This window comes from Crinia signifera, chromosome 1 (assembly GCF_055691185.1).
Source record: "Crinia signifera chromosome 1, ASM5569118v1, whole genome shotgun sequence".
Lineage (NCBI taxonomy): Eukaryota > Metazoa > Chordata > Amphibia > Anura > Myobatrachidae > Crinia > Crinia signifera.
Window position 1 is genome coordinate 270,211,539 of NC_139217.1, and position 17,639 is coordinate 270,229,177.

At 40.8% G+C, this 17,639-nt stretch overlaps 1 protein-coding gene across 1 annotated transcript in view; it reads right to left on the minus strand.

Annotated features, from left to right (window-relative positions):
* Positions 1-14,966, minus strand: part of IGFBPL1 (insulin like growth factor binding protein like 1) — a 51,047-nt gene extending 36,081 nt beyond the window's left edge. The window contains exon 1 of the mRNA XM_083183831.1: positions 14,266-14,966. Within this exon, the coding sequence (XP_083039957.1) occupies positions 14,266-14,710 (445 nt within the window). The 5' untranslated portion in view covers positions 14,711-14,966. The remainder of the gene's footprint in view (positions 1-14,265) is intronic.
* Positions 14,967-17,639: the final 2,673 nt, after the last annotated feature.

Consider the following 17,639-nt stretch of genomic DNA (forward strand, 5'->3'; position numbering starts at 1 on the left):
CGACAAAACAGAACCAACTGGTTTTAAAGTCGGATCAGTTTCGTCAAATTCCACCTTCAATGCTGTCAGCAATGCCAGCATTGAATAGGCAGCCGCCGCTATTTCCCCGGTCGAAAATAGCGGCCGGAATTGAATACCCAACTATGTGTTCTATTTATCAAGATTTGATTTCAGTAAATGTAGAAACTGCAAGTTATGTATAATGCTATAAATTTATGTTATGTACTATTAAGCCCCATACACACAGGGCGACTTGTGCTGCGGAGCGATCTAGTTAGCACAGATCGCGCAGCACAACTAGCTGGCTAGACCGCCCATACACACATAGCCATGTGTGTATGGGCAATCTGTGCTAACCCAGTGCTTATCATGCACATGCAGGTGATATTACTAGACCTTGACTGCATGTTCTAACTATCTGAGTGGGCGATGGCGACGCAAGGGCATCACCATTGCTATGGGATCAATCCGTGCTTGATTTCTAAGCAATCGAGACAGATTGCTTAGGAAAAAAAAAGGCTATATCGCCCCATGTGTATGTGTTCTTTATCTTATGCAGGATATTTCTCATGCAGAAGGCTAATTAGTGCAGAAGATTAAAGTTCCCATTATTATACATGGAGACTATGAGCTGACCCCTAATGTACCAAACTCTGAAAAGTGAAGCCCTGTTTGTTTACACCATCATTAGATGGTATAAACTGGTTAAAGTCTATAGATACTTACTCACAGTAGAGAGATTTTTTATCTCTCTCTTGCAGCCTTCATCCGCCAGTGAAAACCAATGCCGTGTTAGCTCCTATGGAGGAGTCTTTTACAAATGCTGGGGGACATCCGCTGTGTTTATTAATACATAATCTCCCTTGTGATGTTTTTGAAAATTTCATAGTGATTATACAGCACAAAAAAACTAAATAATTTTGTTTATTTGCAAAACATTTTTGAACAAATTTAGGGTATTTTGAAAATGAAAAATAGTTTTATGTCTAAATTGCTATAGTTTGTGAGATAATGGATACCTTCAATAAATAAGGGACTTAATTAAAGCCAGTCTAACAAAACCTATGTCACATTCAGAAAAATGCTTGAATATGATTGACAATAAAATTTATGTTGTCAGTGTTATTACTCGTATCCATCAGTCATTCACAAAAGTCTGGGAAAAGGAACCATGATCCCATAATAAGTAAAGGAATTTTTCAGATTCACCCATTCTGGGTATACAATCAACTTGATTTAAATTTTATTATTCCAAATTGCACATATAAGACATTACTCACCAAGAGGACATGTAGAGTGTTGCAACCAATGAGATTTGAGCTATCATTCAATAAAATGAACTAGATAAATGCCACCTACAACCTAATTGGTTTGCTATGGAGAACAACGTAATGTCTCCTCTTTAGGAAAATAAATAGAAATACCCGCAAGATGAAACCAAAGATGGCACTGTATGGACTAGATATCAAGCTATGTGTAAAATAAATGTTAACATGGTTTGCTCTCCCTTACTTCCATATCCGAATATATTTTTTTAATGAAAAACCTCCATATGTTCCTCTGTTTACATCTATTTGTATATACATATGCAGTGTCCTGTCTGCGAGAATACAAGCTCTCACTTTAGCAAAAAATACAAGAACATGTCAAACATGTTTAAATTAGCAATAACTTGTTTGTATAGTGTCATCACAAAAGGACCACACAAAAGCAAAAGACACAGCACATCCTTCCTTAACAGAAAACATACTGAACATGGCTAGTAGAGGAGTTATCACTCTGGCAATGAGAGAGACACTGAAGGAGTAACAGAAGAGCAGGAAGTACAGTACTGTATTGCTAAGCATCCAGACCAAATATTACTATGGGGAAGTTTATGTAGTAATGTGATGGACTGTCCCAACCTGTAATGGGGAATTGATTTTAAGAAAAATTGCCATTTGATAAAAACAAAACAAAAGAAAAGCAAAAACAAAAATAACCAGTTTTACAAACTTCCCCCCAAATTTGACAGACTTTACAAAATTATTTACCAAACATTGCAAAAAAAAATTCATTGCAGTTGCAGGCTTCTCCATTGTTACGTATAGAACAATGGGAAATATATCAAGTTTCAGTTTAGAAAATCAATGTGGAAGCTACTGAAAATGTTTTCTCTGGTTTGAGATGCTTAAGATTGCTTCAAAACTACTAACATGAAGGAACCTTTTCCATTCATTTCAAAGGGAACAATATATTTCAGTAGGTTTTTATAGAAGAGCAGATGCTGGGAATCCAACTGTAGGGAATGGACCACTGAAATGAATGGGACAGCTCCATTAATATATAAAAACAATCATTCATGAACCTCTGACATATTCTACCAGAGCCAAAAACAAACAGCCTTTGTTGCTTGGCACTAAGACACTATGACACTGTCATTGTGAAACCAACCCAAGTGTCACGGAAGTAGGATTTGGTGGAGTTGTGTGGTGCTCAGGAACTACAGGAGGACCAGGAGATGACGGGTTGAAATGGGCAGGTTTAATGAAGGACTTTTTCATAAATAATACAGGAAGGGGACACTCAAATACTTCTTTGAGTGAACTAAAGTCAATAAGCATAAAACAAAGTTCTTAAAAGGAAACTTGGGGTACGGTAACTGACAACTTTTAGGGATGACGTTGGAAGCTGAAGAGTGAGATCACTTTGATGGATGAGTGGAGAAGAAGTATCCGGAAAGAGACAATGAAGTATAGCAATGGTAGGATCCTATGGCAAACACTGAAATACTTGGATACTGGCTGAAAGAATCCAGAACTGGAGCGGAGAGGCACAGTCAGAATCAAGAGACCAGTTAGACTGGACCAGACAGTAGGGCGGCCCAGGCTGTAATCATGCAATGGGATCGGGCTGGCAAGAATAGACAGGTTAGGCTTGGAGCTGCAACAGGCACTATAGGAGTCAGGAATCTTCTGTGAGATGCAATATGCTCAGAGGACTTTTTGTACTGACCCAGATCAGCCTAAGCAGCTCCCCTAAGTACCTAGAGGATGACTGCCATTGGCTGACAGGACAGGCATTCAGAAAAGACCCAGACGTTACCCAATCACTCACTTGCCCACAACCAAGATGGCAGCGCTGGCCTCACAGGGACTCCTCCTAAGCCGCGCGGCCACCCCCCCTGCCGCTGCACACAAGCCTGCTGACCACCCTGCGGACTCAGAGACCAGTGGATACATGCTAGCTGGCGGCGGACACAGGCAGGTGAGTAACATACCCGCTGTGTACCGCCACAGCGGCATGTGACTCCAAGGCTGTTTGCAAAACAACATGTACCCCATCTTTCACCGACTTCAATCCTTGACTTTATTAAAAATAAATACAGTTGTTGATCTATTGTAGGCCAATTAGGTAAAAAAAATCCTGATACAAATGGACACACCTGCTACATTTTGCAATCAGTTCACTGGACTTCTCTTCACCATCAGATGTTTTACAACTAAGAGGGGTATTCAATACCTGCTTAAATTTCCGAAAGTCTTTTCCGAAAGTTTTTACCAAGAATAGATAGAATTCCATCTATTCAATATTTTTCTAGTTTTTACAACTTTTTTAAACATTCCATAAGTTTTGATTTTTTAGCAAGTCGAAAAAATGGCACAGTTGAAAAACACTTGCCAATCCATGTGTTTTTGGCAAAATTACTGGTGTACGAAAACACCAACAATTCAATACTAAAGCCTGAAAAAAATTACTTCATTGAATACCCTCCAGTATGTGATTGGCTGATGGTGAAAGTTAGTCATAATTTTATCTTACATCAATAGAAAATAACTGATTTTCTATTCATAGTGGGGAAACACAACCATTACTAATGCTGTGGACCCTTAAGTCCTTTTGTCTGTTCATTTCAAAAGGCTTATCCGTGTCAATAGCCAAATGTATTACGGTGCAAGTTCGGCAGCCATGCAGTTACAAGGCAAAACCAACTAAAAAATAACTCCGTTTGGCCAGCACCCCGCACGGTGCCGGATTTACACTGCAATACATTCGGCCCATTGTGTCTAATACTTTAAGTTGAGATTTTACAAGTATTACAAATTTTGAAATTAATGGAATATGCTTTTATTTTTAAATATTGCCTAAAAAATAAATGTATTGAATTAAAAAAAAATGCAGTTTCCAGATTTCACTTTGATTTTTAAAATGGGGAAAAATCACTGTGTATTAGACCTCTTCCCATTGTTTTTTGGACATTGCTATGCTCCAGCTACCTTTATCAGATATACATCACTTCAAAAGCATCATTATTTGCCAATGCAATTATTTAACCCTTTGAGTTCCAATGTTTCTGTGAGAGATCCTCAAAATATCTGCTAAAAATGCCAGCATCGCTCACATTTATTAGAATAAATAAATACAAATACAGCCAAGTGAATGAATTGAAGTTTAGTTAAATATTGCACCCAAAAAAGAACACTCGCTGTGAGCAATGCTGGCATTTTTAACAGGTACTGTATTTTGAGGATCTCTCACAGCAACATTGGCACTCAAAGGGTTAAGAAACATTGAAAAAACAGACCCACCCTTTTGTTTATGTAAAAGTGCACCAACTTGTCTACATAGTATTTTTCAGGGTAAATGCCCATTTCCTACCCCTTGGAATTGCTCCAGGAAAATCAATCTGCATGTAACCTCACAGGTTTGCCAATACACTGAAAATGTACATGTGGAAAAAAAATGAATCATTGCTTTAAAAAAAAAAAATGGATTTACTTCAACTTTACAACCACAATGTTTATTAATTGGATCCCTTGTTTGCTAAAGATGAGTGGGCCTCCTCTTTCAACCAATGTAATTATTTGCAAGTTATTCTTTGCAGAGACGACTCTTGCATTGCAAATACTATTATGAAGTGCAGGAATGGGGGAATATACAGTATTGCCAATACTGGCTTCAAGAAACTCAGGAACATCTTGATCTGAAAGAAGAATCCTTTAGTTCAAATGATCTGGCCACCAGACTTGACATGTTCTGAAAGTCAGCATTGACAGAAAGACATGTAACATGCCGAAAATAAATGCACAATCTTGATGGTGGATGTTGACAGTTTGCATATCGATTAGGAGGTTTTCTATTGATTAAATAACCTCACGCTAACCCAAACTTCAATTTAACCCTTACTCACGCCAAACCTTAGCCATTATACCAGGGGTTGCCAATCTTTTTTGAATCACGGCACCCTAGAGTAGCAGAATCTTTTCACGGCACCCCTAAGCCAAAAATAAAATAATTAGACTGGGTTTATATGCGATTCTTAAGGTCAGTTATGTTGTAAAGGACAGTATTTGCTTCTCTTTGTACACATTTTATGATTGGCAGCCACCAGCACTGGTTTTGTTCATACATAATGAACCATTAATAATTTGAGTTGGTTTCTGGACCACCAACCCAGGGCACCCCTGCACGTGTCCCGAGGCACCCCAGGGAGCCACGGCACACAGTTTGGGAACCACTGCATTATACAAAGGCTAACTCTAAAATTAGTAAAAAAAAACAAAAACATTGGTCCGTATTCAGTTGTGCATGCAAATCACATGGTGATGCAGGTACATTTAAGCAATTGCATGAAATATCCAAGAAATCTCTAATGTGCTATTGTGTATGGGAGAGCTGGCATTAGAAATCATATAGGAAAAGCAATGAGCATTCCTAGGGGAAGTCTGGGAGGTGACCTGATGGAACACAAATAATTTGTCACCTGGGTGTGTTACAGGTGCGTCACAGAAAATGGCTGCAGTCTCTAATACATAGGGGGGTATTTTGATGTAATCGTTCCCCCGTGTGTTCGCATGGGAGACTGATTTTTAGCATCTGCATTCGCCGCCCCACTCACACCTAGCAGAGCGGGTGGGGGGAGTGGGGCAGCGGCAGTTACTGAGTCATTACCATGGGAACGCCCATGAAACACTGGGCGTTCCCATGGTAATGACTCAGTAACGTGGGTGCAGGGGGCAGACAGCTGAAGTCAGCTGCCTGCCCGATTACCGCACAGGGTGCTCAGAGATCTGCGGGGAGATTGAGGCGTGCGAGGGGAGGGGCGGGTGGCCATGCAGGCAGAGGGCAGCCTTGCCAGTCAATCAGAATAAGGTCCATAGTTTCTTCTAGTGTCCATGTTCACTGTGCCCGTCATAGGGCTGGTACAAGTGTTGTTGCTGGATATGATGGTGCACAGGTAGTGGACTGTCTGGAATCACTAGCCTTAATGAGAATGCACGGGGGACCGAACAAATCAGAATAACCCCCATCAGCACAACCTTTATTACATGTTTCCATTTTCTGTGTTCCATTGTGTATGCAGTCATTAGGTCGACAGTCAAAAGGTCCACCACCATTGGTTGACAGTCAAAAGGTTGACACATGAAAAAGGTAGACATGGTCAAATGGTTAACACAAGCAAAAGGTCGACATGAGGTTTTTCTTTTCTTTTTTTAAACTGATTTGTTCATACTTTACCATTTGGGCATAGAGGGAGAATATAATAGTGTACCAAGCAATGCGAGGGGACAGGGTATACTAATACAGTGTCCATGTCAACATAGACAACAAAAACCGTGAAAAACTTATGCTAACATTTTTCCATGTTGGCCTTTTGACCATGTGGATCTTAGTCATGTGTTTTTATCTGTCGACCAATAGTGGTTGACCTTTTGACTGTCAACCTAGACACTGTCGCCCTAATCACCCATACCTTTTCCAATGTATTAATTACTTTGTTTAAAGTATGCATAGCATGAGATCTTATTTAATTAACTAAAAATGTGTTGATGCACCCTTCTTGCCATAAGCTTATATGATTATCAAGCAACGGTTCATAAAATGACACATTAAGATACATAGAAAAATGCTTAATGATGAGGACTATCTAGAGTTGAACAAAATAGCCTGGAAACATTGCCGGATTTAGCCCGGAATACCATTGATGCCGGTTTTCAGTGGCCAAGTGAGCACAGCATCACTGGAGTGGGAGGAATCAGCAGTGAAGCACAAAATAGGTGTGTGCAAAAGATAAGGTCCTCATAACGACTATAATGTCATAGGTTTATCTGTGTCATCTTACAGCAAGCAGAAATGTACAGGTCTGATATTTAGAGAGTCCAAGAGCAGGGAAAAGCCATTATAAGCCAAAGAGCCACCATTATATAGAAGAGAAGGGAAAGAAGCGCATCATGTAAAAAGAGTGGAATTTCCCATATAATTAAAAGGACTTTATCTGAAGCCGCGTGTTAAACAGTGAAAGGGAGAAGCGCTTCCAGCAAAACTACCATAAGGAGGGGAAGTTGTACTTAAAATGTTTTGGTAATTATGCTTGAGGAAGAAATATATCTCTGTTATTGTTTACCACAAGATGGACTCAGTATTACTGACTAGTTGTACACTGTATCAGATATCATTTTAGATGCTCTTCTTGTTGCAGATGCCAAAAACTCACCCTAGTGTATAGAAGTCATCCTGTTGGGTTGTACCACAATACTTGCAGGCACATGACATTAGTGTATCTCAGCACTAAAGGGGGTTCACTACCAAATATAACTAATGGGGGTTTTCATATTTGCTTAGTAAAAAGTGGTTTGATAAATTATCCTGCATATTTAACACATATATAAAATGGGTGAAGGGTGTGTGTTGAACATAGTACCCCGTGTGATAGCCAACCTGCAACCAGAACAAAGTCTCACTGGGCATCTACTGGTAGCATATTTTCTCCATGTATATGAAGCCTCGCATTATAAATGGCAAATTGTATTGATAAAATTGTGGAAAGAGGGACACATGCAGAAAGTGGGTTGGACAGCGATAAGGGAAGTAGGGAAAGAGAGGCAGACAGGAAAATACAAGAGTAGAGAGTATAGGAAGAGGGGCATTTATAGTAGAGTGTTATTTTCTGTATAAATAATAATTGTATTGCTCTAATTGACTGCATCTGGGGCATAACTATAAGTTACTGGACCCCTAGCATCCTCTGTTTTTGTTTTCTTTTCACATCCATAAAACTCTTAGGGGGGTATTCAATGTCAGGGTCACGGCAGTCGAGCTTGCTCGACCGCCATGACCCAGTCCCGTTCTCGGTCAGCTCGACCGGGAACACGCAGGTGGGATTCAATGTCCCACCTGCCGGGGAGCTAAAAGGGGGCGTGGCCGCGAGTTGCGGCCGGGAAGAGGCGAGCTGCAGCCGGCAGCTCGTCACTTCCCGGCTGTTCTCGGCAGAACGAGCCCGACAGCTAGTGATGTCGGGCTCGTTCTGCCGAGATACCCTGCTCAATGCTGTCGGGGAAGACAGCATTGAATAGGGCCCGGCGGGCATCTCCCCAATGGGAGGTGCTCGCCGGAGATTGAATATCCCCCTTAGTGTTGCTTACATGTGTGGTCGCTCCCCTATACAGTACTCCCACCAACACACAGGAAGTCAACCATACAAGTATTCAAAGACCACACAAATTTCAAATTTTTTTCTTCTTTGTCAATGGATTAAAATGCTGCATCAGCAATGTACAGAATAAACATAGAAAGTAAGTGATGCTATTACAAAATGCAATGTAAAATCACCTGTATGTAATGCCCTTGTTGCCTTTCCATTACGCTGATCTTAAGCCACATACAAACTAGACGAGACTAGACGATGAGCTTCACTTCATACATAAGTAAGTTACATGAGTACTTGTGTGGGATTTTTTTTTTATTTTGCGCAGTTTCAAGGAAAATAAAAACATTATAAAAATATTTTAAACTGGTTTTCAGAAATCCTAATATTTAAGATCTTTGTAATGCTATAATTGTATACATGTCTTGCACATATGCAGACATAAAAATGCTGACCCATTCGTATATTTAGTCTAAAAATAGTTCCCAGCTATGTGAAAAAAAAAAAAAAAAAATTATCAAAAATATCAGAACAAATTATGTAATTTGTTACCAAATCTTGGTATATTATTTATTGGTATGAATAAATTAGAAACACGCAAACACTACCTCATTAAACTATAAATGAATGCTCAGGTTCATGATCAAAGCATAGATGTAAAAACAGAATAAATCTATTCACTTTGATATAAAAACATAAATCAGAGAACCAGGTGATAAGGTCATTGGTTCTACAGGCTATAATGACATAACAGATTGCATGTTATATGACCTCATGTTCACTGTGTTTTGACCACATCTCCCAAAGGATGCCTACAAAATTAGTGCCTTCATTAAATTAGCATACATAAGCACTTCTTTGTCTCTTTCCGCACACACTAAGGGCCTTATTCTAGTTCACTCTTACTGACAAAATCCTTCTTAGATGGACAAAACCATGTGAACTGCAGGTGGGGTAGATGTAAAATGTGCAGAGAGAATTAGATTTGGGTGAGTTATTTTGTTTCTGTGCAGGGTAAATACTGGCTGCTTTTTTTTTACACTGCAATATAGATCTCACTTTGAAGTAAAACCCCACCCAAACCTAATTATCTCTGCACAAGTAACATCTGCCCCACCTGCAGTGCACATTATTTTGTTTATTTAAGAAGTATTTTGTCAGAAAGAGTGAACTAGAATAATGCCCTATGTGCCATCATATTAATAAAAGGTCTTCGCTGTCTTTTTTGTACTTTTATTGACAAAATATTAAAAAAAACAAAAAAAACAGATTTCTCAATTTCAAGCATTCAATACTAAAGAACCAGAAGCAATGGGTGTCCTTTGTGATTTGGACTTTTCCAACATTCACAGTAGTAAATAAATCATTAAAACACACTTTTGGGGCACTACAATTGGAGCTTGCAAAATAATAGTAATAGTATTTATTAACCCACACCTCTGGTACACACATCAGTGACTGATAAAGGATCTATCTGAAAAGAAATTCTTGGAGTTGAATGAAAGGTTTATTGTATGGTCACTGTTGCTGCTTGCTACAGACGGCTTCTCCATGCAAGTGCCACCAGGTGTATTGTGTTTCTTTTCATCGTATGGCTTTGTTCTCCACAGAATTGAGAACTGATGCCTATTGCAATTTTGAGTGACACTATGGTTAATATGTGGAAAAATTTCCTAGATATGACACAAAAGAGATGATAGAAAATCTGACACATTTGTGATGAATCTTTTACACAGTAAACTTAACAAAATAATCTTAAAAGTTATTTTTGATGAAACAGTTATTGGCCAAAAATGTGATGCCATCTGTAGCCAACTTGCTTTTATATGCCCAGGAATAAATTGTACAGATTACATTTTAGTGGTTTATCTTATTATTCGCTGCAGTATGAATTCGCTGATAAAAATCATCATAGCAGCGGCCACACTTTACATCGGCCGGAGTTTGCTCAAAAGTGTTTGTTACCCCATAGGGCAAATAGCAATTTTAAACAAACTGAAACCATTGAAGGGTGCAAAATCGAGTGCCATTGCTGATGTATAAATGCGGCTGCAGCAACAGCACCACATACCTTACGTAAATAATAGAATCGACTCCAAAAAGAGTATAACTAAACATTACAGGAGACTAGCTGCACACATTACAATTTTTATCCTGAAAGTATAGGATTTTGATTGGTAGAGTATCCCACACACTGCGCAAAATGTTTTTGTGCAAAGTAACCAAATAAACTCTCCCCTTGTGCTACAAAATCAGAATGATATATTGCAAAGTGAGGTCATATATCATTAAATATTTGCTGAAAATTTCCATAAAACATCAGATTTCTGTGGTTATCCTCAAATATTTGGTATCACACAAATGTATAACAAAGGGCCCGCACTGATATTCCTCCATTTCCAGCTGAAAAATTAACACAAAAATTAGCCAGCAGAGTTCCACTGGAACCCTCCGCAGCAATGACTGTCGCAGCGTGCGTGGTCAGTAAACCATTTTTATCAGCTGAAAATTTACCTGCGATCATGCGATAACACACAAGATCTAGTTCCTGATCCCAGGTCCTCTCATGGCTATTATAGCTGCTTATAATTGCTAATTGGACAGTCCCAGACAAATTAGCTAAAGGTATTTACTGAATCTAAATACATTTCGGTCTAAGTAAAAACTCAATTGTTTTGCCCCGCAGCTGCCTCTATATGGTGCCGCACTTCAGAAGTTGCTCCATTCAGGCGCAAATAGCAGCAACAAGGGGACACATTTCAGCGCGCAACCTCCAGAGCTGGTGAGCTGAAATAAGGGATAAGTCTGGACTTTGGGGACCCAATGGAAGTTGGACAACCAAAAATATCCAGCATTTTAGTGAAAAAGCTAATGTATGTGATTTGCCAATATCTTTATATAAAATCCATTGGACATATCCCATAATCCTACCACATTGAAGTAGGGGGGCTGTCGCTGCTGGCCATACTGCCGGCAAACCCCCCCAACCCACACACACACACTGCTCCCCGTTTCGCCTGTACAGTGCAGATGACCGAAGCATGCAAATTATCTGTGACGGTACTGCGCATGCGCATACCCCCAGCGTCTATTGGCTGCAACCCATAGAAGCCAAATTTGTCTGCATGTCAAGGCAGGGAGTGGCTCGCTACAGGAAGCCAGCTCATGTATAGCAGCTCAGTGGGACTGCCCTATTGCGGGTCACTGGCCAGTCACAGTGAAACCAGTGCAGTCTTGTGCATCTGGCCTCACTTATGGCCAGATGCACTAAGCTTCAAAAAAATGGAGAGTGAAAAACAGCCAATCAGCTCCCATCTGCCATGTCACAGACTGTGTTTGAAAATGTTAGGTAGGAGCTGATTGGCTGGCTGTTTATCACTCTCCATTTTATCACTTTTGAAGCTTAGTGCATCTGGTCCACAGGCTGAGCACAGTGGTGGATTTTACCTGGGAGGGCTGCAGGATTGCAACCTAAAGAAAAACGCCATGTATAGGAATTAATAAACAATTTCTAACTTACATTTAATAGCAAAGCATTCACTGTGCATTAAAACATATTAAGGGCCAGATGTACTAAGCTTGAAAAGTGATAAAATGTAGAGTGATAAACAACCAATCAGCTCCTACCCAGTGGCGTAACTATGGAGGGTGCAGGGGGTGCAACTGCTACGGGGCCCGGGGGTTTGAGGGGCCCCATGGACCAGCACACATCCCCTGCACCCTCTCTCGAAGTAGTTGTTTGTTTTTTAAATAGTGCAGCCAGGTAGTGGCAGCGGCTCTGCTGTCCGTCCTATGCACTCCGTCAGCGGCTGCTTTGGTCTTTTGACCTTCTTATTCCCCTCTCCTACCCACATGACATTGCGAGTCCTGGTGCCCAGGAAGGGTAGAATTGGGGCTGCCAGGAGACCAGACGCTGCTGATCGCTACAGCAGGAGCTGTCAGCGGGAGATCCAGTGCTGCCAAACGCTACAGCAGGAGCTGTTAGCATGAGATCCAGCGCTTGTGGCACCATGAGCACCAGGTCTGATGGCACAAATGAGACCAGGTACACTGTGCGGCTTTGAACTGGAGGAGGTACTTAGAGAGGTACACAGGGAGTAGGGGGGATTAGGCGGTACTGTACTTGATTCGCGTTACCACCCCCTCTCCCTGCCCCCCCCCCCAACTCTACCTCTCTCTGCAGCCCCCCTTTGTCTCCCCATCCTCCCTCGGATCTCTCTCTCTCCAGCCCCCCTTTCTCTCCCCATCCTCCCTCGGATCTCTCTCTCCCCAGCCTCCCTCGGTTCTCTCTCTCCCTAGCCCCCTTTCTCTCCCCATCCTCCCTTGGCTCGCTCTCCCTAGACCCCCTTTCTAACCCCATCCGCCCTCTGCTCTCTCTCCCTAGTCCCCCTTTCTCTTCTCCTCCCTAATCCCCTTTCTCTCCTCCCTTTGTCCTCAGCCACCCCTTAAAGTGCCCACACATTGAGCTCCTCCCTGACATTCTATCTTTCTCGTGCTCGCACCCCCCTCTCCGACACCCCTATCTTTTACCTCATTCATTCTTTTTCCATGAAGTGTTCTCCTTGACCACCCTTCTCTCTCTTTATCGCTCCTCTCTTTTTCTCTCCCCGACACCCTCTTTGCCACTCTTTCTTCTTCACGCTTAATTGTAGTGACAATGGTATGTGAGGGGGGGGCTTTCAAGATTCTGCTATGGGCCCCTCCAAGTTCTAGTTACGCCCCTGCTCCTACCTGTGTCATTTTTTAAACCCAGCCTGTGACATGGCAGTTATGAGCTAATTGGCTGGTGGTTAATCACTCTCCATTTTATCACTTTTCAAGCTTAGTACATCTGGCCGTAAGACAGGTTATTCTGCATGTGGAAGTTCTGTAGACAGTTGCATTGGATATAATGAGGGGTGCAAAAAGATAATTAAGGACAAGATAAAACTAAGCACCAAACAAAGAAAACAAAAGAACAGTGTCACTCCTCCAAACATGTCCATGACAAATGAGGATGCCATAAAATATTGGATCATAAGACTGTAGCTACTAAAAAATCAAATAAATGATGGAATATTTATCTTATTAATCTTCTTCTTTGGCACGAAGGTTAACAAATCAGTGATACATTTTGTAATTTTTACCCAATGATGTTCTGGTCATTATCCCCTGATCTCCATAAATTATCCGATACAAATAAACCGTGGAGAATATCAGCAAATTGCTCATCAGTAGTAATTTACAACAACAAAAACTATGTTCATCTGTCTTATTTAAATGTCTATAAAAGATATGTTCATTAATTACTCATACTTTTTTGTTGAAATGTAAGTGGTCAGCTCATAGCTGGTGGTAACAGCTATCAAAGTTATTTTCCCAAAATAATGAATCAGCGCTGTAACTTAAGACCCCATACACTAAGCCGAGGTATTGCATTCAGCCTTGCATGCGATATCTTGGCAACTATCAACGGCAACTATCGCATGTGGTCCTTTTGCATACGATGTATCGTATGAGATGCCATTCACTGCCCCAGGATACAAAAAAATCCTTGTGGCAGCCATGGCGATCACCGGATCCGAAACAATGCACATGAGGCCGGGCATCAGATCAGAATTGGAAGTAAATGACATTTGATATGACACTTTTCACATGATTTATCGGTCTGAGGGGAATGTAGAAAAGGGCAATATTGTACTAGTGTATGGGCACCTTTACAGTATGAGAAGGAACTAGTATAACTGTCCTTTCAGTATAGTCACTTTGCATTAAGTGTTCAATTTAAATAAATGAGAAAAACAATGTGCAAAGTCATAACTACATTATGCTAGTACAGTAGCAGAAGTTGGAAGGTATCAGGTGAATTGTAAAACACTTACCAAATTTACACTCGCCATCATGGACCTTGTGGATAGAACCCTTGCCTTGGCTCTGTGTCTTCCAGTTGTGCAGACGGAGAGCACACACACTGGAATGGGTCTTTCCATCTGAGCCACATACAGCACCGTCCTCTTCACACAAGCAGAATCCTGTACCATCAGAAGAAGAAGATGCACTTCCATAACTGGAGCGGCTTACACAGACCATACCAGGAGCACATCGAGCTCTGCTCTCATCCTGACCACCACACTCCTCTCCTTCAATGCTGAGGCAGCGCTCACAACAGCCACATTCATCTTTGGTGAGCAGCTCAGGTGCTACACAGGTGATAAAACTACAATCATCCAGGTTACAAGGGCCACATGCTGATGTGCTGCCAGCTGCACCTACACCAGGTATCAGGTGTGAGCACACAAGCACAGGTAACAGATAGAAGAACTGCATGTCTCCGGCAGCTTACTTCTGACTTTGGGATCAGTTACTATTCAGCAGTGACTGACTAAGAGCCTCTTATCCCAAACAAACTGGGAGTGCTAATGGTATCTGTCAGTAAACCCATGGACAGCTGCAGCTTAGAAGCCACTCCCCCCACATTAATGTGCCAAAAGAAGTTTAGGAAAGGGACAGCTCTTCATTAAATCAGCTGATGTTCTCATCTACCCTGGCATTAAATACAAGATCAGAAAATACCTAATAAAGATGAGCTCTTATTTAGTTCTACTATCTTCCTTGCCCTGTAACTAAGGGGCTAGAATACCACTTTCCCTGCTAGCGTATCGTGAGAACAAATCTTTCCAAGCTGACTGGTTTCATTGAATCGCACAAGAGAGAAGACAATGGAGGGGACAAAGGATGTAGACGCACAACAAAGTCCTGCTTTGGGAGCAGTTCTCAAGCATTTCAACACTGTCTAAATATAAACAATATAAATCATTTCACTAAAGTAACTATATCCTCCAAAAGTATAGATTTAACTGTAGATATAAAGGCAAATAAACAGTTTATGAAAATATTAATATTTTAAGAAAAAAATTAGTTTGCAGATTCGTGCAATGGTATAGGCAAGCTATAGTTTGTGGCTAATATTTATTGTACAGGGTGAGTATCCCTTATCCAAATTATTCTATAACCATAGACTCAGAAATATACTTAGGTACATCTAAACCTACTGGGTACATCTGTAACTGGCACTACTGGGGATATGATGTGTAACTGGCACTAAATATGTGCAAGGAAATGATTGCTTGGCATTCAAATTCAGAGCGTGCGATAGTACACCTTTGTTTTATGTTTTAAAACCTTGTGTCATGCACAAATAAAATATATTTTTGCATACTTCATGCATTTGATGTGTTTGTGCAACATAAATGCAAGATACCTCATTGAAATATAAAAATATTCCAAACTACAGAAAAAAAAAAAACATTATCCAAAATGCTTCTGACCCGAGTGTTTAAATAAGGAATAATCTACCTGTATTACTTCCTGTGGTAGTAAGTGTGTAACATAAGACCAAAATATGTCTGCTTACATTAATTATCAAAAAATACAAACTACGTTTTTCTCTGTGTATGAGGGCTTCCGAGTATATATATTTGGTACTTGTGTACTAGCACGACGCCCCGATTATTAGTCGCCCGATTTTTTAATCATATTGCATCGCATGCCATACACCCGATGGCATGCAATGTGATGCGACGCGATTTTAACTCATATTCGATATTAAATTGTATAAGCAACCTTATGGGTGCCAGGAGTGCCGGGAGAACATTGGAAAGTATATATATATATATATATATATATATATATAGCAGACGAGTAGCCGGCACTCTCCTTTCAGAAATGCAATTGCCGGGGTGCCTTGTATCCAAAGTATACAGCAGGGCGTTTCTTACCGGCACTCCACGGTCTTAGCTCAGTCAATCAAAAAGAATTTTCAAACGGACACAACTGGCTTCATGCAACGTTTCGGGATCCTTTAATCACATCCCGTCATCAGGCAGTACACTGCCTGATGACGGGATGTGATTAAAGGATCCCGAAACGTTGCATGAAGCCAGTTGTGTCCGTTTGAAAATTCTTTTTGATTGACTGAGCTAAGACCGTGGAGTGCCGGTAAGAAACGCCCTGCTATATATATATATATATATATATATATATATATATATATATATATATATATATATATCCCCTTAAGTTACCCATTGACCAAGTTTATACTGCCTTTACTATGTGTTTTGACAGTGTAATATTCCCCCATGCAGTTTGCGGCCAGTAATGACAAGTGCAAGGGGGCCCCCCTGTCTAAAGTGCCCCGGGCCCCCCGAAGGCTTAATATGGCACTGAGTGGGGGTATGAAAAGGTCGTAGGACGCGTACCGCCGCCCCTCGCTGGCTTGCTGCGCTCGCCACGCTTTGGGTTCACGTGGGGGTGCATTTAACCATTGTAAGCACCTATTAGGGTGCTTATACAATTATAATCGCATTGCATCGCATTGTATGGCATTGTATGCCATATACAATGGCATACAATTTTAAAATTGTATGCCATTGTACAACATCGGCCAATATCGCGTTGCATCGCATACCATCGCATGCGATATGGTCTGCGATGCGATAGGTGCCGTGCTAGTACACAAGTACCATATATTTTATTTCATATGAAATAAATAAGAGTCCATTCTATCATGGATTCTGAAACATTTAGTCCATTTCACTGTACCTAGAGCAATGGTGTATATGAACCTACTTAACATCAGATTGTAGATTTATGTATGCATAGATAATAATGGTAAAGTACTATGGGGGTTATTCAGCACTGATTGCATGGCTGAGAATTTGTAGCGCAAACGATTATCTATAGACTGTGAATGCGTATGGATGCAATACATCCTGCAAATTTTTATCTCTGGCCGTATGCAAGATGATTGACAGGAAGCCTGCGTACAACAAATTGTAGGTGTGTACCCAGCGCTGGACTAATTAGCTGCTGGTTTCTTGTAGGGATCAACGCCCTGATCCAAACACATACATAGAATACACAAAATTATAACAAAAAACTAGCGCTGGTGGATAACAATTGAAGGTTATCTGGGATGTGAGATATGACAATCCCTGCAACAGAAATCTTCCTGATGCCGTATAGAATTGAACTTACAATTAGGTTCAATCAGGTGTTCCCGTAGCAGTTTCTTTGTCTAAACATCAATACAGCAGGGAATACCAACAAGGAATCAACTTACATGTTAATTCTGTCCCGAGTGCACAAAAAGGTTTCTTTATCAAACGATAACCGGAGGCGTCGGGAAACAGGTAAGAAGAGATTTATTCATACAAAATCCAAATCCAAACAGGGATCCGACAAAGATGCAAGT